This window comes from Columba livia, chromosome 8 (genome assembly GCF_036013475.1).
Source record: "Columba livia isolate bColLiv1 breed racing homer chromosome 8, bColLiv1.pat.W.v2, whole genome shotgun sequence".
NCBI classification, from domain to species: domain Eukaryota; kingdom Metazoa; phylum Chordata; class Aves; order Columbiformes; family Columbidae; genus Columba; species Columba livia.
In genome coordinates, this window is record NC_088609.1 from 24,401,805 (window position 1) to 24,426,662 (window position 24,858).

General features: G+C 40.3%; 1 protein-coding gene across 11 annotated transcripts in view; it reads right to left on the reverse strand.

The window, feature by feature from the left end:
• The window catches only part of MTF2 (metal response element binding transcription factor 2), a 40,965-nt gene that overhangs the window by 13,121 nt on the left and 2,986 nt on the right, over positions 1-24,858 (reverse strand). For 2 of the 11 annotated variants that reach the window (XM_065071156.1, XM_005498737.4), the window contains exons 2-4: positions 13,522-13,642; positions 1,491-1,689; positions 1,269-1,350 (exon numbers count right to left, since the gene is read on the reverse strand). Coding sequence is in view for 3 of the 11 variants with exons in the window: in XM_065071149.1 (XP_064927221.1) it covers positions 1,269-1,350; positions 1,491-1,689; positions 5,638-5,669 (313 nt within the window). In the remaining 8 variants the exon portion in view is untranslated. Of the gene's footprint in view, positions 1-1,268; positions 1,351-1,490; positions 1,690-5,160; positions 5,310-5,637; positions 7,347-11,983; positions 12,056-12,096; positions 12,257-12,451; positions 12,824-13,521; positions 13,643-24,858 lie in introns of those variants that run through there. The other 9 variants (XM_065071155.1, XM_065071157.1, XM_065071153.1 and 6 more) reach the window with 9 other exon arrangements.

Consider the following 24,858-nt stretch of genomic DNA (forward strand, 5'->3'; position numbering starts at 1 on the left):
TATATCACTTATCACAGGCTATATATTGCCTATTTACTACACAGTCTATGGTTCCTTAACATCAGCAATTAAATAAAGAATGTAAATGCAGGTTAAAAAAATATGTATAAACAAATACTATCTGGACAACTGGTAGATATGTATTGTATTGACAGTAATTTGTGTTTCTTTTCTTCTAGGTTTTTGCACAATTTGGTGCAGATCTTTTTGACTGATCTGCCCATGCTGCTTTAATATTAAACTCCAACGCTCTTCTGAAATATGTTGTTACATTTTATACAGGCAAACATACAGAAGCACACAGTAACAGCAGAGGTAAGAAAAAGATAGCTTGCAAACTGGAAACAAAACTACATCTTGCTCCAATTATACCACAAATCAGTGTAAATATCTGGATTAAAATACAAGTCACTTAATCTACGTTATCATACTCATGAACTAAAGTTTGATAGTTATGATAAATGAATTAAAAGATCATAAACTTGTACTATACAGAAGCTGAACGGCAGTATTTTAAAAGCTTCTCAGAAATAAAGCAGTTGATTCTTTTGCTATTATGAATACAAAGCTTCCCCTTTAGCAGATAAGGTGTTTAGTTCAAACATCAAGAATCAGTGAGAGCCCGATCAGACTTCTATTGCCTTTATGAGGAAATTGCAACTGATTTTCAGAAGAAATTGTCACTGAAATTGTCACCCACACACCATTAGCATTAGATCAAAATACTAGCTACTCCCCAAATACCTGAAAAATTAAAGCTAATATGCAATAGATGTCTCACTTGATAATTGCACATTTCTTTATACTACATAAATACTCCAAATTCTGTAATGGTTTCTTATGTACAAGAGTTGTTGAGCTACTTTTAAATGTGAAAACTCCATTCAAACCTAGGATTTTCCAGTCTTTGGTTTCTTTCCACATCATCTTGTTTCAACTGAAAATAACGGGAGGACATAAGCTTTGTGTAAATTAGGGCCTGGAGTTTTCTGTTAAGACAGAGTATTATAGTCATCTAAATAAACTCAAACGTGATTATTTTTAGAAGTGTTCTCCCCTCCCTGCACATAGTTCTGTGGAAAAAAAAAATGCAATGATAAAGAGTTGTTTGAAAACATTTTTTTTAATTTGCCCAATTTGTGATACTGAGTAATTAAACTATATCACTCTTTATGATACAAGAATATAATGTAATAATTTATTTTAACAGATATAGTAATCTAAACAAATAAAATGCCAAACAATGACTACTTCACTGAAGTTCTTGCCTGTTTGTATGTCCTTCCAGAGAACCCAGGATTTGGAACTGTCTTCAAATATGATGAAGCAGTTCTGTTTCAGTTTGTTTATCTGAAAAACAAAAATACAGTGGAGCTATGAGTTAAAGACTAAATAAAATAATAGATTTAATACTAAGTCAGACAATAATTCTGTAATGTTTAAACAACATATGATACTGTAAGACTCCAGGGAAGTTAAAAATAGTTTACCTTTTTGATAGTTCCAAGATAAAACAAGCCATCTGACCACCTAGCTAGGACATCCTGACCCTCTTCAAATTTACACAGTGGCTTTTTGGCTTTCTGTCCATCACATAACGACAGCTTGGTCAGAGATGCTGAGGTCTTATGGCTTCGACGTAACGGAGACCGCTTATGGACCAGTGAATTACCCACTGCTGTAGAGTCTCTAAAGAAAGAGAAGCAAGAAAAAAAATGTAATCAGAATTAGGTTTTTAAAATATTAATATGATTCACAGCTAGAACTCACTTCCCTAAACTCCAGAGCTTCAGGTAACTAAAAATCTGTCCATGTTTTCAGACTTTACATACCTTCAGTAGCAGTGCCTCTGCTACTGTAATAGTCTACAAAATTTGAAAGAGACAAGTTTATATAAAGAAAAAACTTCTATGAAATTAAGTAATGTAAATAAGGATAGGGATACATGAGCTTTCCGGCTCAGAGTAACAGGCAGAATTTGAGACTATTAAAAAAAAAAACAAACCTACCATTCCTATATCCAAATGTATTTTCTCTTTAGAAACTAAATGTATATACGATTATGACAAACACAAGGACAAATCAGGGAGTTACACAGGACAGAGTCAATTGACCAAGCAGTTTCACCTTACTCAAGGTCTCTTAGGTACATTACCAGCAGCAGAAACATTTTAATTCATCACAAAGTACCAAGAAAGCCAGTAAATGAATCGGTGTCCTACATAGTTTGATGACAATTACTATTAATATGTTAGAGAAGTTACTGTAAAGTTTCAAAGAGGAAGAAATCTCTTCTCCCTAAAAAGTTTACTATTTACGTTCCATATGAAAATGAAACTGGAATTGTAACTACTTGAAACATGAAAAATACGTGAAAATGAAGAAGTTAATATTCTGGAAAATCTGTACTAAACAGTTTAAGCCACGAAGGTTAGACACAAGATCAGACAACTCTTTTAAGCATAATCAGTGTAAATCTAAACAATGACATGACCCTAGGAGCAGCCATAATGGGCCAAACAAGGGTTCCATCCAGCCCAATAACTCTGGCATCCTCATGCACAATTGGGTCACCAGTTTAAGTCCTGCCTGATCCCAAATACAGAAAGAGTCAGATGACTGGGGAAGACCAGAGGAAAAGGAAAAAAACAAAAAGAGAACAGCACTCCTCTCCAAAACACTCTCTAGGTCTCCTACAGGCTGCGGATCCAAAGATCAGTAATGTTTGTTGGGGTTTGGTTGGTTTTTTTGTTGTTGTTGTTGTTGTTGTTTGTTTGGGTTTTTTTAAGTCCTTAATGGATTTTTTTTCTGCGAGTTTTCCTACATGTTTGTTGAACCGGCAAAGCAGCATTTCTTTTGGCTTATCTCACAGTTGGCACCTTGCCACTTCACTTGACACCCTTCATCACTGCATCAGAAAACTAAACTATCATTTTCCATCTTTTCCCTTCATGTCCCAGTAAGAATATTTAGATCCACTCAGCTATATTTCCCAGATAAAGCATCCTACCAATTCCGTTGCTGCTCAAGTGAAAGCTGTTTAAAGTTATCACTGCTTTTCCCCATTTCTACTCCAACCTCTGATAAATGGGACTGGATGCATGCAGCATTCAAAATAAGTTTCCAATAACAGGGTAACAGCACAGGTCATTTTGCTCCTTTCCAACTAACATCTGTAGCCTTCCCCGACCCTCCCCACTACAAGGAGGCATCAAGCTAAAAACTTCAAAGAATTACCAGAAACTGCAGGTCCTCATTCCAACAGCTCCCAGACTAACGTTGCTCTTCCCACTGTGTACTACTTCTGTTTTTCCTTTGTTACTTCATTATCCAGTCACTCAGTAGCTCAAAGTCCTCTACACTGTCTACATTATTCTGAATAACCTCATACCCTTAGCACGTTTCATTGTTTAAACTTACCATATTTTGTACAGCACTGCAAGATTTGCCCCTTATCTTGTACAGAAGCTTGAATTTTTGCAAGGACCTCTGAAGTAGAGCCCTAGCCCTTAACACTGGTTGCAAACGCATTCTACTCTCTTCTTTGTATCTGTACAACCGTTTACACACTCAAGTACCAAAAAGGCTCAGAAACAAATGTGTCTGAAGTCAGACAGTTAAGAGGAAAAAAAAGTTTCACCTTCATCAGTTCCCCGAACCCTTCTGACTATACACACATCCAACCTAACACAAAGCAAGCTATGTTCAAAGGCTAGGCAAGGCTTGATCAAAACAGCCTAGAAAGTTATGAAACTATAACCTGGTCTTAGCCCATAATTCTTTTATTGGAAAGGACTCATCATTACAAAGTATTAAAGTATTTAGACACTTCATATTACATCTGTGGAACTTGACTCAGCAATATTAAACGGGTCAATAAGTTGCCACATGTAGTTCCAAAGCACCTGGAGCAAACTCACTAGTGTACCTTGAAACAGTTGAACAAGTGTTTTGACAGGACTACTCTCCTTTAGAGGTGCAAATATTTTCTTTCCAGCTTTTTATCTAGTTTAATTTAAGAGACTAGAGAAAGCAGTTGAAAGGCAGGAATCTTGACTCTTTCAGTACCTGAAAAAAGGTGTGAAAGAACTTGTATAGTACAAGTTTCCATTCAAAAATCAACAACTATTTTTGAGTCTTATATTAAAAGTCTTCAAAATCATACGACATTCCTTTAAGTACAGAAGTTTGTCCCATAACTCCATTCCAACTTCTAGCAAAAAATGTGTTGTGCATAATTTCCTAGCACAAAGCACTTAAACAAGTCTATACATTGACTTATACAACAGCCTAAATATACAATAGCTACTTCAGGCACTGAAGGATCTTGACACACAGTAAAGTTCTGAGCCAATAAAGCAGACACTTCTCCATTGTCCACATTGCTCTCTTTGTGGGAGACAGCACTGCTGAAGTGATGATTAAACAGCTCGTGAAGTAGCCCCTGCTGTGGCAGTTTATGGTTTATCTAACACATAGACTGAAAATAGGGTTAGTTATCACAATAGGCTGACACTTAGAGCTAGCTTAACAGTTGCTTTCCACATGGATAAGAAGTTCCTCTTCAGGGAAACATTACCTCAATGTTTTTGATGGCAATTAAGTGGGAAAAGCTACTGTTTTAACAAGTTTACTTTAGAGTCACCTACTTAAAGGAACTTATGGCTTGCTAATTAAAGTGCCTTCTGAAAACACTGCACACACAAAAAAAAAAAAATCACAAGAAATTCAGTGCAGACCAGCATAAAAATTACATTTAAAATGCTAATAACTTTCTTGTCTGTCTTGCAACAGCCCTCTCTGCTGTAGTGGAGTACCAATAAGTCACACCAGCCATTAAAATAATTTTTTTTCTTGGAAGAAGACAGGTGAAAATATACCCAATCTTTCATAAGCTAGTGGGGGAAGTCAGTGAATTGTGTTTGCATGTTGAAACACACTTCAAAATAAAACTGTACCTTTACTATTTATTGAGGAGTTGACTTCCTAAAATACTGAAAATGCTCGCTGATTTTTTCCACTTCGGGGTCTAGATCATAATCATAGATACTCTCAAGCAAGACAGGCAGAAGACCTATTCATCTACTTAATGAACCAGACTCCCTCTGAAGGTAAGCTACCTAAAAGAAAAGAAATCTCACCACTGTCACGACAACTTACTATGCATAGCATTTTATTTATCAAAATCGGGTTTCTGTTAGTTTTGACTTGTCTGTAATTCTTTCTAACCTCTTTACTAGAAGTTAGAAAGTGTCAGTGTTCATTCGGTGCCTCTGACTCCTGTATCTCCACAGCAATCCTACAGAAAGAAGAAGCGGAAAAGTTAGGGGAAAATATGTGAAGAGGCTGGAGGATGAAAGACTGAGCACTCTCCCTCTTGTTTCCAAGTGTCTTTTTCCTCAGCAGCACTGCCAGGTTAAGGTCATTCCATACTCCTGTACTCCTTCAGTTGTAACAACTGCTGTGAATCAACCCCTGTTAAAAAAAAAAAAATATCCCTTGACAGAGCTGGGTTTTTTTTCAGCCATCTCAGTTCACTGATTTGTTTCACAGAATGGTTTGTCAGCACAACAGAACAAATGCAAACAAGCAACCTGGGACACAAGCTTCCTCAACTGGCACTGCCAGACTGCACACCTGAATGACAGGCACTTCCAGTGACAATCCATGCAACTTCAGGAAATTTCTTCAGAAGGGCTGTGTGATCCACAAATACTGCAACAGTAACGGATGATAGCTACCCTATGAGTACAGATAGTTGTTAGATTTTAATGTCTTTACATTTACTTCCAAAAACTAAGTGCCCAAAGCATATTAAGAGAAAATTTTAATCTACTGAAACAACTCAAAAGTGGGACCTACAGACAATTCATTAATTCCCAGTAAATACAAGCCACATTGAAGGGACAATGAGTTTAAAGAGTCCAGCAGATTTAGCAGCAGGGAATTCAGACTAGAAATAACACACACACAGAACATTCTACTAAGACAACTGACATAGGTTTAGGATCTACCTTAAAACTGGAAAATATGGCATCATATAGGGGAGGAAGAACTAGTGAAAGAATTTATGGTAATTAGAGATAACCAGTTTAAGATCTGAAGATGTGACATTAGTGCTAATTAATCACAAATGTTGTGTCTGAAGTTACAACCAAACTACACTTTCATTAAACTTCAGAGAAAACTGAACTATGAAGAAGGACTGCAAAATACCAGCAGCCTGCTCAGCTCTCCTTAGAACATGACAGTTACTTCATACAGGGAATGGGCAGGAGGGAGAGCTCTAAGCAATGCCTCAGAACACACAAAACCAAGAGCAGTTTCACACGTACAGGCAGCTCGCTCCCCTTCCACCAGCACTGAAGTAACAAGTGGACTTCTCCATAAGCTTTCTAATTGGTTTTCTTGCCTTTAATATGGATTATTTTTTTGCTATTTTAAACAAATTAAAGCACCTCACAGAAAGGTCTGGTGACTAGACAAGCCAGGCAAGCAGCTCACAGCCAGAAGGCAGAAGAAAAGGGAAATGTGTCTTTTGTGAGAGCCACGGTCTCAGCAGGTTTACCCAGCACCACATAACCAAGCCCCAACCATGCTGCCAGTGCAGCTGCTGACCTGCAACGGGGATCCAGTACCTCTGCTGGCACCTGGAGAGATGGTGGATCCCAGCCACCTGTTTCTCCCCATTTTCTTTGTATCTTCTCTGACGTTTGAGATCTCATGCCAAACATTATCTGTTCAGCATGTCACCCATAACTACTTATGCAAATAAAAATATTTTGCTGGGCCAAGAAGACAGACAGACTTAACTCCAACCTAGGACCAAACTTAAGATCAGTCAGATTCAAAAATCAAAGTTCACCTTGCTTTTCATAATAGCAACTTTGTTGCAACAGTCACTGTTCCTAATTATACACGAACAGGTTATTATATTACTAAATTGCCACAAACTTCTTTCAAGCAGAGGATCCAGTACAAATCTAGATCACAGTTTATCCTGTTATGCTATCTCATGCAGCCAAAGGATATTGAGCTTCCAGTGTGCTATGTCATGGAACATCTACAAGATACACTTTGTATCAGAATACAAAGTAGTGTGAAGATAAGGAACTGAATCAAAAGCCTAAGTCACATCACCGACTGTGCAGAATAACAACACAAGCCTAAGCATCCCTCAGTCTAGAAAAGCAAAGAGCAATGCTTGGGGGATAAGAAGAAACATATTCTCAAAATTATTTTCAATTATTACAGTTATTTAGAATACTAGAATAATTCAGGTTAGAAGGGGTCTCAGGAATTCTGTAGTCCTGCTCAGCACAGCATCAACCATGAGGTCAGACCAGGTGGCTTTATCCAGTCAGCCCTTGAAAGCCTCCAGTGATGGAGACCACACAATCACCATGGGCCATGGTTCTACTGCTGAACTGTCCTCATGGGGGGGAATATTTCCCTCCCCCCCAATCTCTCTTATTTCGACATATGCATGTTACCTCTCCTCCTCCTGCCATGCTTTACTGTGAAGAGACTAAGTCCATCTCACTATTGTTCTCACAGGAGCTCAAAGGCTGCTGTTTGGCCTTCCTGAAGCCTCTTGTTCTCCAGGCTGAATGAGCCTGATTCTCTCAGCCTCCTCTCGTGGGGCAAGTGCTCCAGTCCCAGACTGTCTTGGTGGTCCTCCATCAAACTTGCCTGGTTTGATTTCTCTCTTGAACTGGCAGTACCAAAACACGGTATTCTAGATGCTGTCTAACAAGATCTGTGTAGAAGAAAACAATCACTTCCCCTCCATCTTCTGATTCTGTTCTTGTTAATATAGCCCAGGATACCACTTGCCTTTGCTTGCAGGACACACTGCTGGCTCATGTTCTGCTTTCTGTCTGTCAGACCCTCAGCCAATCTTGCAAAGCTGACCCCCAGCCAACCTCACCCTGGGGTTCCTCCATCAAATGCAGGACTTTGCAATAGCTTCTGTTGAACTTCATGAGGTTCCTGTCAGCCACTTCCTCCAGCCTTGCCAAAGCTGAGATAGGTGACATCCACTCCTTTCCCCTCACCCACAAACCCTGCCATTTTTTAACAAAGACGGTGGTCAGGTTGGTCAGGCCACGATTTATCCTTGCTAAATATATGCTGCCTGTTCCCAGTCACCACCTTTCAATGTGTCTAGAAATGTCTTCCATGAAGACTTGCTCTGTGCCTTTCCTACAGACCCAAGTGAGTCTAACCAGCCTGTGGTTCCCTGGGTTAAACTTTTGACCTATTCTGAAAATATGTGTGACATATGCTACTCTCTCATCAGTATGGATCACACCTGTTCTCCATAACCTGTGGTGGTAAATAACAGCTCCATGAGAACATCACAGTTATCTCAGTGCTCTTGAAAGGAGCCTACTTGGTCCCAAGGGCCTGCATGAGTCAAGTTCACATGTTTGGTTAAACATGTAGCAGGCCAATTCACAGGCCACTCAAGCAAGCAATGCTTAACAATTCCACAATAGACAGAAGTTAATGTATCACTGAATGCAGAAAAACTTTGTCCTGACAATGACTTAATGGCAAGCACACTATATAAGCTGCTCCTTGTCAGGAAGATGAGAAATTATAACTTGTTTACTTCTCAGCTCTACCCAGTCAACCATATCACTACCATCGTGACTGCATGGGATTTTCATGCAATACATTACTATCCCAATAGGGTGGTGGTGGTGGTGGTTGGGTTTTTTTTAATCCTTTGAAAGAGCTTTACAGTTTGGCTATGAATTTTGCTCTAAATGCTTCTGTTTGGCTAAACACTTTAAAGAACTCTCTAGTAGTCACAGAACACATTTTCATTAGTGTGTTGTGCTTTTTTAGGTAGCACTATGTTTTCAAAAGTATTTCCACCACATTACCTGACAAAAGTAGTAAGTTTTGCTTCTGAAAAAAGAAGTGGTAATTAGAACTGAGTCCCTGCAGTCCATTCAGCTGATTAGCAGTTAGATCCATGAATCTGTTGCACATTAGAAGTTTAGCTAGAAGACTGAGAGGAAGCAATCATTTCACAGAATAGTAATTATACAGACAGAACTTATTAGACAGCATCTAGAATACCACGTTTTGGTTCTCCCAGTTCAAGAGACACATCAAACTAGACAGGTTTGATAAAGGACCACCAAGAGAGTCTGAGACTGGAGCACTTGCCCCATGAGAGAAGCCTGAGAGAATCAGGCTCATTCAACCTGGAGAACAAGAGGCTTCAGGGAGGCCAAACAGCAGCTTTCCAGCTCCTGTGAGAACATTACCGTGAAGAGATTAAGTCTGTCTCACTAAAGCATGGCAGGAGGAGAGATTATGTGCATATGTTGAAATAAAAGCAATGGAGGGGTGAATGCTTTTTTCCCCATCATGAGGACAGTTCAGCAGTAGAACCATGGCCCATGGTGGACTGTGGCCTCCATCACTGGACGCTTTCAAGGGCTGACTGGATAAAGCCACCTGGTCTGGGTTCATAGCTGATGCTACACTGAGCAGGACTACAGAACTCCTGAGACCCCTTTAATCTGAATGATCTTTTGACCCTGTGAAGTATGACTGGCCTTAATAAGAGGTAGCCACCAGGATAAGTGCATTCTTGTGTCCATAATGCTACAATAATTTGTTATTTTGGTTTAACTTGCTCACAGTTTCTCTCAAGAAACAATAACTAACTAGAAGTGTTTTAATTCTATTTGATATGCAAAGTGAAAGTATTAGCCTTTAAAAGATCACTACAGACTAACATATTTCCCTACTTATCTAGTATATAGGAAAATAGGGTAGGGCAGCCCTGTGATTTAAAAGCCATTTGTTTGGGACTGATCATGTGTGTGTACACAAAGAGAAGAGGTAGAAGGTAAGTATCAGGGAGATAACAACGCTATCAGGTCACAACACACCTTTTCAGATCAGATCTTCTCTTAATTGCATACTTAGCGCCTCCTTGAACATAGTAACTGCCTTTCAGGTATCTACAATATCCAAATACAGGATGCCTAGCAACACACCTAAGTACAATGTGAGCCTGCACCTGAGCAGTGAAAGTTGTGACAGACATGCTGAATTGCACTGGGAGGGGGGGGGGAAGAAAAAGGATTTCAGAGGTGATCAAAACCCCAAGTCTCTTGCTTTAAGACTAGTCCACAAGAATAGCAATCTTCACTAGCTCCCCACAGAAAGAAATTAAAAATGTATCAGTCTAAACCATAAATAGAACATTATTATCCTCCAAGATACTTAGTGAATGAAATATGCCCAGACTTATCAGGAATGCTCTCATCATTAGCTCTCTTTCTGTGAAAGAAAATTAAGTCTCTTGATTTCACTCCTCCACAGAGATTATGCCTTCTAGGAAGACACCATCTGCTTGAAATCTAGATTGTTCAAAGTGTAAATTCAACTAGTTTCAGTGGTTTCAGTAACAGGTATCACCCTGCCCAAGGACCCTCCAGCAATACCGCTGATTCTACAATTCTTCTGGTGTTTTACACAGACATGCTTCCCCTCCATCTCCTGCAAGGAAGGCCTGTAAAGAAGGTGAAACCAGCTCTACACAGCAAACTCGAAGTCCAGTCACAGAAAAAAGTACTGTCAATTCACAAATTAAGAGAAGATTCACATTGGCTTCTAGCCACATGTTTCTACCCTCCAAGCTTTTCTCTACCACGTCAAGCATGAGGAGCACAAATTATGCTTTAATGCAATTTTAGGTGCCTCTAGTACTACATTCATTCATATCCATCCCCAGGAAACACAGAAGTCCATTCTCTACTAGGAAATGAACTGCAATTTATTTGTTACCATGGCTCTTCTCATAAACTTTACCTGATGTCCTAAGGCAGGGGAAGGACAAACATAACCGTATTGGAGGCCGGCCTTGAGACTGACTACCAGTGCTTGTGTCTTTCACCTATTTAGCAAAAATATACACCTCAACAACTGGTGACTAGCCATATTAAGCCAACTTTTGAGAAGCAACCTACATCTGATTTAAAATTCCTCCCAGAGTAGACAAGTTCTTGAGAAGCCACACACATATATTTGACAAAATAAGAGTTAACTGTGGAAAAATTTACTACATTATACTCTCAGTGCAGATCCACATTTCATCAGCTGGTAGCTCCTTGCTAAGATCCTTCTCACTTTCACTACTTTATTACACACCTTCTTTTACATATTTCCAATCTTTGTGTTCCCTTATTCTCCTTCCACTAAAGAGCTATAAACCTATTAATCTGTATTCTAATACTAGAGGAATTAAGCTTTTTTGTTCTTTTAACCTCAAATGCTTTCAAATTAATTGTAACTTGAGGTCTCAAAAAAGGGACAAACATTAACTTTCTAACTTTTACCAACCTAACTACAAACACACACACAAAAAAAACCCCACACCAAAAGGGAAACCATTTTCTTATCATGCCTTGCTTTTGACAGTTTAAGTACAAAGCATTGATCACCTTTCCTTACACTAAGTCAGGAGAAAATGATGCTATTATCCCTTGTGTTCAACCTTTTAAAGTCATGACCAGGGCCTAACTACCAGAAATTCCAGAAACACGTATAGTCCTACACTGCTTTCCTGCCAGGCCCTTTCATTTAGTTATGCAGGCCCTCTCCTTCAAATAGCACCCAGATACTTCATGAATGGATGATAACTTCTAGTATTTCAACATGAATATCAGTGTCCAGAGCATCCAACACAGTACCATATTGTTCTCGTTGACTAACAAAAGTATTAACCCATTCTTCCCAGAGGATTCAAACACCAAATTAAAAAAAATATGCATTACTGTACATACTTTCAGCCATCAACAGTTACTGTATTTTAGCGGACTAAAAAAATTAAGCCTTTAAGCACATTCAAATTGTCTAGCCCGACAGAGACTAAGAACTGAGGCTTTGCAAACAAAAAAAAAAAAAGAAAAAAAAGAAAAAAAAAAAAAAAAGAAACCAAAAACAAAGTTACCAGAGACCACCACCACCTCTTTTGTGCTGCTCTCTTTGCACTCGAGCGAATGCAGCCTACTCGGGCAATATCCTTAAACGAGAAGATAAAAACACAGCTGGCGCAAGCCTCACCGCAGCCTCCCCGCCGCAGCACCTCCACGGACCCCGTGAGCTGGCCCAGCGCCTCCCTTCCCTTTGTTTTGGTCACCGCAGAGCACCGCTGACCCCCGCCTCGTTCGCCAGCGTCCGCCTCGGAGGGAGCTTCCTCCCCCTCCCCCAAAGGCCTCCGGGCCCCCCGCGCCGGAGCGGGGCCCCTCGCACCCCTCCGCGGCGGGTGGCGTGGCCGCCGCGGGGGGTGGGATGCGGCACCGGTGGCCCAAACGCGGGGCGCGCCCGCCCCCCCGTCCCCGCGCTGCCCCCACCCCACGCAGGGCCCAGCCGCCCCTCCCTCCCCACCCCCCGCCGCGGCCCGCCCCCCACCCCTCACCTCATTCGGTCTCTCCAGTGGTGCCAACCGCCTCATACAGGGAAATCAGCGAGCTCGGGAGCCTCCCCCCGGCGCCCCGGTGCGGCTGGGCCTTCAGTGCACAACGGGACCCCCCCGAGCACGGACACCGCGGCGCGGCGGAGAAAAGGCGGCGGAGAAGGGGTCAGACCCGCTTCACAGACAGCCCAGCTCCACCATAGCCCCTCGCCATTTTTGTTTCCCGCGGAGGAGAAGCTGGTGCATTCTGGGAGCACAAAGGGCCTCGGCCCCGCCCCAGCGGGCCCCGCCTGCGCCGACAGGCAGCTCCTGGGCCAGGGGGCGGGAGGAAGAGCGCCGCGGCGGAAGGACACAGGTGAAGTCAAGCCTTTGCCGCTGGTGAACAAAGAGGGACTACTTTAGGCGTGCTTACCGAACGAGGGATCCCTGCCCGCCGCCCGGGACTCGTTGCGGCAGTGCGGAGGGGTGCGCGCTGCCCCGCCGGCCCCTTTGCCTATTGTTTCAGCCGCACCTGCGAGAGGCGGCCCGGCCCGGCAGGGGCGCATACACCGCCCCGCCGCACACACCGCCCCGCAGCACTGGGGTCCCCGCCCAGGCTTGGGGTCGCGACGCAGCTCCCCGCGTTGCGGGGCTCGGCCCTGGCGTCTGGAGTGATCCGGGGCGGCCAGGAGGAGAGCCCGGCTTCGCGTCCGGGTGAGGCGAGGGGAGGCCCGGCCCGGCCCGGCTGCCGCGGGCTGCTGCGGCCGGCGCGTTGGTACCAAGGGCACGGGAGCTGAACAGAGCTGTCCTCTGGTGTGACAGCCATCGGCATGCTGCCATTTTAGGAGACAAGCTAAACCTCCGTTTCTAGCAGTAGCTGCATTAGCAAAGTGAAACAGGCTTTTCACTTCATGAATAGTTTCTTAGACTCTAGCATTGGACTGGTCTCAGTAGTCCCCGAGGTTCAAGGCAGCCATTGCCCCATACAGCGCTGACATACAATACAAACCCCTGACCCCAGCAGGGCAGCCGCTCTGTGCTGCTCGGGCATCTGCGCAATCCCGAAATCAAATATTGACTGGATCAGGTCTCACCAACTGGTGTCACAAGCACTCTGGGAACGGCTGAACTCAGTGGTCTGGACGATGAATTCCTGATTCCCCGCTCTGCTGGTCTTGCTGGTCTCAAAACCGCTGTCCTTGCCAGGCTAAGCCCCTGAAAGGGAGAGGTGGGGTCAGTTTGTTATCCTGGGAAGCGGCATAGGAGGGAAGCCTGGACAGAGCACCCAAGTACAGCTTAGTCTGGTTAACTCCTCTTTACATCAGAATAAAACTATTTATGATCGAAATCTCTTGCTCACAGTTATTTTAAATATAAGTTTTACGGGATAGTTCCACCCTGGATGTGCTAACAAGACACTGTTCAGTAATCAGTGGCGTTTCCCTTTGCCAATGGCCCTTCTCTCAAAGGTTAATGTATTGTTTTAAAGCCTGGTGTTACATTTCTATACTTTCCTTGCCACGATGGCCACATAAATAAGCAAACCAAAATACTCAAAAACCAAAAGTATAAGTCAGTAGTATATGTAGATAAGAGCACCAACTGCTGCATGGTATTATTTTCCATTGCCCTATTGTATCACACAACATTACGTCAAAATGATACCCTTGAACAAGACAATACTGCAAAGCTTATCCGTGTACAGATGGTTGTCATGACCACGATTCAGTAAGGAGGGAAAATTAGATACCAGGCCATTTTCTCTGCATTGTTTAAGCATTGGAACAGCAAGGAAGCTCACCTGGGATCTTCCTATCTCAAATCATGATAAATATGGTATGACTGTTTTCATAGGAACATAATAATTAGTGAGACAATGTACATATGCTGCACTTAATTCAGATTAACTCAGAAAAGAATCTTCAATTTTCAAATTTAAAAAATAGGCAAGTGATAAGATAAGATAAGATAAAAAAAAAATTTGATTGTCTTACAACTAGCTAACAATTGTTATCATAAAATTACGGTAACGATTCTATCTTTATACTAAAGATACAAAAATAGCACTGACAACATTTAAATATAGACAACTTCAAGTATTTTTCTAGACAGACTAGAATATGAATGATTTTTCATCCTCATATATAATCAATTCAGAGGAAAATAATACTGACTGTAAGGTACGCTGATATTGGTCTTTATACAGAAACACTTCTTTTCTAGTATGAGCACTTTGCCATTCCCATCTTTTTTATCTTCTCAGAGATCAGGAAATCATGAAAAACAACTGCCATGTACTCCATCATCTTCTTATGAATGTTGGGATCTTGCTTGGTAAAGCTTAAACTGTAAATATCCTTTTAAATGTGTTCATTGTCATGGTCATTGTTGACTCAATTTACCCAGTCAAATGCTATTCTGTTAAATTCAACTAATAGGAAAACAAAATATTTGCCCTACCAATCCTAAGCAATTATTTCTTCATTCTTATCTCCTTAATATTTAACCATCTACTACTTGTAACTTTTGCAGATAGAATATTAGGAGAGTATTGCAGTTTTGGTTTTAACTGTATGTCTCTAAAGCGCTTCTGCAACACATGCATTAAACAGCGGTTACTGTGTGGCTTAGTATATGATCCGTTTGTATCACAATCTTTATTATTTGAACTAAACCACATTTAAACTTGAAAACCATTAGAAGGTTGGTTACCTTCCAAAAATTAACATTTAGCAATCTAACTCTGTTCTTTAAGTCCTTCCCTGCCACTATTACTCAGAAGCACCAAAGACTGTTACTAATAAAACTATGGATGTTAGCTCTGCATCTGATAACAGACACTTCAGATGCTTGAAAAAAATGTCAAACAAGCTGCAACTTTAAAAGTCCTTAATACTTGATTCACTTAAAATTTTATTCCAGGTGTGTAACCCTTCTGAAATTATTTGTAAAACATAAGCCAGGATTTTCTATGACTGAATGGTCTTTGGTAGGTGAATAGATAGTTCTTCAGGTGCTCTATAGTTCACCATTCAAAGCACTTACAAGCTATTAGATGTTCATGTAATTCTAATATGAGATCTTAATTATTCCTAATTTGCAGTTCATCTCTCTGCTGGAAGTGGCTGAACAAGGAGCAATCCCTCTGTCCACGTATGTGTAACAGTGGCAAAAATAAAACTTGTAGTAGACTGAGATACTTGAGGACTGAAATAGTAAGAGACATACTGTTTCTACATTAATTACATCTTTGAGTACGATAGCTGAAGCGTGGGAAAGGCATTTCTTGTGAGAGATTATGTGTTTTGCATCTATCTTAGCTACACTAACATGTTTTTTTTGTACCTAAAGGCAGTGAGAGAGGTCCAAAGGGGGAAAAAGAAGTGCTTGACTGGGTGCTTACACATGGGTCACTGTGTTCTTACTGGTAATGCTGTCTTTTCTGTATTACAGACGTATGAGAATACATAGTATTATTTTAGCTCCAGAAAACAGCTGTGAGAGAACCGCAGCTTATTACTGCTCTAACTAGTGGGAATTTTGTGAAGATATGCAAGCGTTGCCCTGAGTAATCTTTCTTCCTGTCTTCTTTTTCTGAGACCAGTGCATAAAAATATGAGCTTATAACTCAGAGCTGGAATTTAAGAGAGGTTTACTACTCTCTCTGCACTGTCATTCTGCTGCTGTGGTCATATAATCACCTTCTTTCAGACAACAAACAGCTGCCAAAGCTTGAAATTTTGGTTAATTTCCTGGATCAGAAAGAGGTTCCGGTTCCCAAACCCCTGAGGATTTGATCATGCACTGGTGTGATGCATTCCCCTGCTCTCTAAGCAAAGAGCTGAAAACGGTTGCTGAAGCTCTAGTGACTAAAGTTGAAATGCACAGTCAGCATTTCAGAGTTAAAGCCTAAACAAGCATTTTATTCATTCTCTTTAGCTATGTTCTGCGGATTTGCAAAACTAATTGCAGTCTCAGATACTTTACATCGTGATGAGTTGTACGGTAACTTCTTGAAGACTTTGGCATCATACAGTTTTATGGTAAGGATTTGTCCATCACAACATCTGTGCTCCTTTGTGGACTCTAAAAATGTCTGCTATAGCAGAATTTCCAGCTCTTAAGTGGTTAAATTTTGTAGCAGTACAGACCAGACTTACCTCTTAACTCTAAACTGAAGTAAAAAAATGTTTAATGGCCCCCAAGGACACAGTTACATGGCAGAATATTGCTGCTTCATCTGTGGTGAAAAGTCTGTTCTGGACATCAGTCTGGCCGGAGGGAGAGCTAGTGCAGCGTTCCTGCTCTCACACCACCTGGAATGCAGCATGGGCCTTCTCACAAGCTTTCAGCAGACCTGCCAAGTCCCACTCAAATGGAAAGTCCCTCACTTCTCTTTTTTTTTTTTTCTTTTTTCCTAATAGTTTATCTGATGAGGACCGAGACAAAATACTTTTGAACAGTGCAGCATGACAGGATCCTGCTAACACAGCTGTTTGCAGCCCAGTAAATTCAGCTGCAGGGGCTGAAGATAAGGCAGGAGCCCTTTCTGTAGCTGCTGCCAGAACTGTAAATGGTCCTAGGCTGACACACTAACCAAGTCACCAGGTCCATGCCTCATTTTTCCACTGCTTATAAATTAGTGATACTGTTACATTTGTTAACTTTGATATGCTTAAGTAAAAGGTGCAATCTAAGTATCATTGTTTTGACTAATCCACCTGTCCTAGTTCTTGTCCTACAGGTTTTGATCTGTCCACACTGATATCATGTTATCTCAGTGTGAAAGCCCAGATTCTGTTTTAACACAGTGTTAACACATCTGCATTCAGCTAAAAAATGATACAGAAACAGGATCAAAATAAATTCTCATTGCTTCAGTCATTCATTTTCTATTTTGACATCCTTCAAACCAGCACTGACATCCCCATCCATACAGTCATGACTCTATCTCTGAAATCTGGGGCTGACAGCACAATGTTTTTTTTTCTTTTTCTGTTTTCATCCTATGTGCTTTTCTGATGAGTTTTACATTAACTATCAATGTAAAACCAAAGCAACAGTACATTCACTTGAAACATCATGAAGCTGCAAAAGTATACTGTAATCCAGTTTGTGCCTCAGTTAAAAGTGCAAGTCTTATAATGCATCAATGAAATAACAGAAAAAAAAAAAAAAGTCTTAGCAACACAGGAGAACTATATCTCTACCAGATTAATGTAGTTAAAACAGTACAATCTGAAGTTGTAGCATGGGTGTAGTTATCAGATAGCTAAACTTAGGGATGGGTTTGGGAGAAGTGTGGAGATGTAGCACATGAACACAACCAGCTGAGCGGTTCCCTGTCCGAGCGTTTACAGCAGGTGGAAGTGTGACTTCTGCAAAGCAGCTGATCCGAGGCAAGGGCCAGCAGTCCCCCAGCTGCCCTCCTAGCATGCTGCCAGGGCTCCCCCTCTGCCCACTTGGGTGCTCCCATGACCTTACAGTAATCTGCTTCATAGCACAAGCAGTATAAACTAACCCCACAGCAGTGGTAAATCGGTTTTGGCTGGTTCGGTCTATCGAGCTTACTCCTCCCAAGGCAGGGGAGGTCTGAGCCCAAGGTGGAGAGGGGAGGTGAGCCCCAGCTGTGAACCCAGCTCTTCTCTGCAGTTGCAGCTAAGAGTGCAGTTTCCCAACACAGCCAAACTCGTCTGGCAGCTGCTGCCGCCATCTCAGGTTGCGCTCAGCTCTGCTCAAGGGGGCTGCTGTGTCCTCGGCCCTGCTGGCTGTCCCCTGTGCCAGGAGCGGTGCACACCTGCCCATCTGACTGGCCAGGTCAGTGAACTGCTCCAGCTGAAAAACATGACTTCTATGCATGTCTGTATACATAACACATACAGGTATGGATAAAAATGGGTTTGTTTTCAGCCAGATGAGCTTGAAGTAACTTCATGGGTCTAGGAGATGACAGGATGTATATACATTGAGGAGGGAGGACAGAACCAAGGCAGCAGAAGAGGCAATATAAATGTTCATTTTAGAAAACGGAAATGCAAAGAGAAAAGGCTTATTTCTTACTCTGTTCCAGTTACAGAATGAAACATCTACAACAAACCAAGAGGGAAACATGAAATGACCTTCAGTTTGTCCCCATGGACTGCCATCTCTCTTTCAGATGATAAAATGTATGGTTGTGGGCAGTTCATGAAGTGACAACTGAAATATTTCTGATTATGGGGGAAGTGAGCTGCTTCTCGAGTCAGGAAAGCAGAAAAAGCATTGCCAGGCAGACATGCTGGCTCTGTGACTTCATGGCTACTGAAAAGGATTGTGTGATGGCCTCACCCATTGGAACTGAGGACCACATGCCTTCCCAACCTGGGAAGCACTGGTGGCCGTTACAGGGGTCTCTGCTGTGTGTCATTACAGCAAACCAAAGTCCATCCTCCTGCCCACGAGGAATGCAAAGGGGAATACACATACCTACCATAAAGAGATGTGAAGACAACTTCAGGATGAGAAAGACTATATTCAAAGGGCTCACCTACATGAAAACACCCTAAAAAGCTGAGACAAATTCAGCTTACAAAGACAACACACAAAAGGGAAAGTGTGCTAAGTGTGGTGTAAGGATTATCTAATTCAGAAGCCAATTTGCTATAGTTTAATTCTCCTTCAAATTACAACTGTCTCTTGTCAGTTTGCCTTGCCCTGGACCTGTACCTGTTTCTCAGGCAGGAACAATTCTAGAGCTGTACTTGCCAAAGATATAAGGAAACGCAGGCAAGCATCATCAAGACACTGTGCTACTATGCAGATGACTGCTAAAAGTAGAACTGATTGTCTTTTGCCCTGCCTGGAATTCAGCAAACAGACCAAGAGGTCAAGTAGTGATGGCCTCCAAGGACTTGTTAATTTACTGCAGATTCTAGGATGTAAAACGTCTGTGGCAGTGCTATCATACTAGTAAAGATATAATGCTGTATCAGATTACTCGTGTGATTTAATTACCAGTTAATAGCCTGTGGTGAAAAGGGCATCCTTACTTGATAGACCTGTAAATCCAGGTCTTATTTTAAAACATTTTTGAACAGAAACAGCAATTTTAGTATGAATTAATAACTGGGTCAAATATGTAATTTTATTCTGTTTAGAATCCACTTTGACTCATACATGATGACTGGGAAGAGAGTTTGCAAAAAGAGATGAACAAGTTGTGTGGTTTCCACTTTGTTCCGATTTTAAACAAATTGTAACCATAAATTTCTGACATGTGGGAAACGATAGTTGTGGTTAGAGTTTGACTTGAAGGAAAACTGGAGTTACACCTATATCCTCAGTTGTGTAAATAAGCCCAGGCTCAAACAATACTGTTCAGAAGGGGTTTTGTGTGGACAGTTGCAGGATGTGAAGAGGGAGCTGGGATAAAACATAGGTAAAAGGAGGTCAGCCTGGATGTCAGCACACAGCAAGTCTCTTTGTTTGTGTATACAGAAGCAGTCACAAAATAAGTTGATTGAAAACTCTGCAAATCTCACATCAAAGTTGACCTAAACCATAACAAGTTATTTAGTAGATATGTAGACAAAATAGAAAATAAATATCCGTTGTCATCTGAAATATCTTCAAAGAAATGGCACTGCCTCTGTCAAATACAATGACTGCATTGACCAGCTACCAGTTAACCCTTATTAGAGGTGTAAAAGTCTAACAAAGACTCTCTATGTCTTCAGAGAACTTTGCAGTGTACCTCACCCACTACTAATATTTTTGCAAGTATACTCCCAAATCCCAAGCCCAAATTGTTTTTGCGAGTTGGAAGTAACGAGTTTGTGGATTAAATCTCCTTTTATGCAGGTACTTCGTGATACAAAAGATCTAGAAAGGGTCTGATTGCCTGCTTGGTCAAAAGAAAATGCCTTATCTGCTACAACTTCTGTCTGAGGGTGATGGTGGTGTCATTTGAATACTCTGGAAAGAGCTGTGAGCCTAAGGACAATGAGAACTCAGAGCATGCACAACAGTTGCACGGTTCACTATAATAGCACTGAATATATTCAATTTATTACAAAATATATATTTTCAATGTGTTTCTTCTGAGATAGTAAATGATTTAATTAACTGCAGTAGTTTATTCTTTATACACTTAGACAAAATATAGCTATTTTTAATAGACTTAATTGTATTAAAAGGCAGCCGTTATTTATTTTAAATTAAAGAGAAGTAATCAAATTACATGATTTCTGATGTAGATTCATACAGCGAAATCTTAAAATACATCTTTGAGGCTAATGTTCCTACCATATCATCAAATAATAAAATTACTGTAGTTGCAGTTCCACAATACATTTCCTTTAGCAGTCAGGCTGGATTAAGAGGTTCCCACCACAGCCTCCTCCTCCAGCACTCTCTCCACACACCCGTAGTGCAGGCAAAAAAACTGTTTGTTCAGCTGTGCTGTGAATTTCATCACAGAAACAATCTGAGTTAAAAATAACCTCTAATTAAAAATAATTGAATAATATTGATGGGCTAGGTCATAAAGCCGTCACAAAATAGTTTTATCCAGACTGGGGGGTGGGAGGGGGGTGACTGTGACATAGAAATAAAATGAGCTGTGAGGGGGTAGGGGAAAAATGACTTGTGCTGTGAAGTTCAGTGTTGCTGGGCAAGCCTGTGGCGCTGTGCCGGGCCAGGATTGCAGCCTTGCAGGAACCAGGCAGAAGCCTCATTTGACAAGATAATTTTACAGTATATTGGTATGATGTAGTTAATCTATGACTGCAGTGATACTTCTCTACCTAAAGTTAAATGAAGGATATAGATAAATATAAGACTGCATACTATATTAGCATAAGTTCCATCATTTACTTGAAGAGTTTTAAATTGTTACTGCTCCAAATTGCCTGTTGTCATTCAATTAGAAATATACACCTTTAGAAATGCTGTAACCCAGTAGATATTGTGTTGTCATTCATTATTTTGTATAGATGGATCAAAACATCTGTTGGTCAGAAATGTATACTATTACATAGAGAAGAACTCAAAGAATATATTTTATACAACTGAATTTATTCTGCTTGGGTATTTTTAATTATATAAGAAAATTTGTGTGTGAATACAGTTCTGTACTTTGCTTAAAACAGCATTTTTGCTTTTAAAAAACTCCTAAATATAAAATAGTTTTACTTTATTCTAGTAATTATGTTTATACTGGGAATTGCTGCAAGCTACTGTAGAAATTCAGATGTTTACAAATTTTAAATAATTGAATTAATGCCTTATGTCTATTGGGATATTTTCTATCAAAAATCTCATGGTACCTTCTATAAAGTAAGCTACAGAAATTAATTAATATACAATCAATAGACTGCCTACTCCAGGGATTTAAAAAGGCATCTGCTCTGTGCCAGGAATATACTTGACTGTCTGGCTGTTTGTTTTGTTATTTATTTAAAGGGAAGTTAAAAATGTTTTCTCTGGAAAAAACAATGGTGATAACTTAAGCAGATCAACTGTACATATAGTTAGTTAACAGCTTTAAATTTAAGCAATACATTGCTGCTTCCTTTCTAAGGGCTGATAAGCTTTTTAAAAGAGCTCCTTTATTACCAATGACCTCAGAATTACCAACTTTAGCAGGATAATATTAAAAAAAATATTTAGACCTAACAAATTTATAATCCTTACAATTAGAGGTTTCCTAAAAATAAATTTTTATTTCCTAAAAATTTCTGCTGATTGTTTTCCAGGGTGCTGTCAGAATCTAACAATTCAGTACAAAATTCCTGTATTTCATGTATAGAGATTCTGCATGCAGAACAAGTATGAAAAACGGTTATGTTTTGAGTAATTTTTGCCAGTATTGGAAAGACTGTTTGATAAGGCATGTCATTACATCGTATTAATTACTGCATACAGGGACAGATTCTCAGCTTCATTAAAGCCTGCCAACTGAAGCAGATTTACTTATATATGATTTAAGGCCTGAAGGAACAATTAGTTCAGTTCAAATTCCTATATAACACCATGATCCATTCACTCTGCCCAACAAATCACTGGGATGGAGTATGTATTTTAAGGAGACATTAGTTTTAGGGCAGATTTGAAGAGCTTTTCTTTTTGCCTCATTTTAGACAGTTCCTGTTTCTGCTGCTTCTGCCAGATGCCAAGATACTCCTGCAATTCTGAATATGACAGTCTTTTGAGTGGCATGTGGAATCAAACCAGAGAACCGATGTGGCTTATTTTTTGAGTTATTTTTAATTTGAGTTCAACAAAGAGCTGAGCTACCCAAACAGTTGCACGGCAGAAGAGAGGGAATAGCATGGGAGTAAATGTAAGTAGCAGAGGACAAGAGAGGAAAGGGCTTCATGTAGCAGCTCTGTTCTCTGTAGTTGCTCTTCTTCCCATTTTTCTCCTCTGTCACAGCTGGCAGAAGGCAGGACACATCTGTACCTCACTAGCTGGGCCTCACAATCTAGCATTTTAGTGTGAGCTGATATTCACAGGCAATTAAAGCAAATATGCTAGACTGTGAACTGAAACAGTTCTGTTGTGGAAATGTCCTCGGGCAGAGGGGATGGTAGGGCAGCTGGGAGTAGCAACGCATTAAACCATTGCAGCTGTTCTCACTGTGCCGAAGTCAGAGCTCTTAATTAAGAGCATCACATGCTGAAAAATGTACTACCCTGCTAGGTGATTTGTTCCAACCCTGGACTTCCTCAGGACTTAAAAACAAACATCTTTCTGAATTCAGTTTTGCTGACATCTCCTCATTGTCATTGACCTTCTTATGTCAGTGTCTACTGGCTTCAGTACTGGGATTCAATATTGAGCACTTAGCAGTATTTTTGAAAGAGTTTGGGCTAGCACATGGATGTTTCCTAGCTCTCTCAGATACCTTATAAAGCAAGGAGGAAGGTCAAAGTGCTAATTCAGGGTAAGAAGTTTTGGCAAGTGGCAGTAGGACATTACGAAAATGCCAGCTAGACTATTTATCTTTATGGGAAAGTCCATCAATAGGAATTAAGATTCTCACATTCAGATCATAAAAATGTTTGGGTTTTTAAACAGATTACTACCATGAGTGTAGGAGAAACAGAACAAGCAAAGTATTTTACTTCAAGTAGTGTGGACAGAAGTTCCTAATATAACTAATTCAAAGAATGAAACAGCCTGGATAATTAAGCAAAATACTCATGTTGAAAGCTGGGCACATTTTTTACATCATTTGTGCCAAAATTATAAAATTATTTCCAAATCAGAAATAGGTTAATGATAGCAAGTGTTACTCTGACTATGGATTTTAATATATAACCTCAATTAATCTTGAGTAAAATTCTTGAACCTCGTAACTCCAATTCCAGCAATTAATAGAGGAAATTGACTTGAAAGAACAAGTACATACAAAGGAAAATTAACTTCATTGGTTGATTGATTCTGAACTGAGTTGTCTTTGTAGACTTTGAAACAATGAGAACACAAACTTTTGTTTAGCATTCGCTTACAATTGACCATTAATGAGGTAATGACTACCTTCAAATCTTCAGACCAAAGTATTTTTGCAGTTTCCTCAGACTGCTAATGTATAAAGGATTGTAATATATAAAGCTTCTAATCCAAATTTATGAAGACCTCTTTACTCAAAACACATTATGTTATTAAGACCTATTAACTGTAATGTTTTCTAATACATTTTTAATTTTAAACAATATATCAGAAAAAAAAATAACACCAGTAGATATTGTGTCTCTCAAAGCAAAGACTTGTACCTCAAATTGATCAGCATCACTGAATGCTTAATAATAGTTGAATCTAATCTGGGTCAAAAGCTAGAAGTGAGTCACATATATTTATGTCATTTATCTGACTGCATTAAGATATGATTTTTGATACAGATATGTTTAAACAAGGTAGAAGTTTCAGTGGTGTTACAAACAGCCACTTTACTCTGGTGTAAATCCAAGCTACTGACGAAAGGAATTGGACTGCCCCTAACCTAACTCAGAGGAAAAAATAATTAAGATAAGTTTTTAGTTCAGATCATTGATCTACTTCTTTATGCAACAACAGAAATGGTTGTGCCAACCCAAGGGAAAAGTTAGGCACTGAGAGCAAGGAGAAGAAGGTGATACCATCTGCTTCTGCAGCAGGGTGGAGTTATACAACATTAAAGTGACCGTATAAACACTGCCTTAGAAAGGAAACTTGCTGGCTAGAAGAGTCCATTTCCTCAAATAGATTAATGATTTGTTTATTACAAGTTAAGTCACGAGGGAATCCTTAACAGGCTTCGTCTGCTTTCTGGGTAAGAAATGGCTTCACCTATTCATGCACCAGAAGCATTAACATTTTTAAGAATTTGATAGGAAATAATCTACTAGGATAAAATTCAAGTTAACACACCAATTAAATCAGAGTTCACATAAATTTGCGGGAGAGGAAGG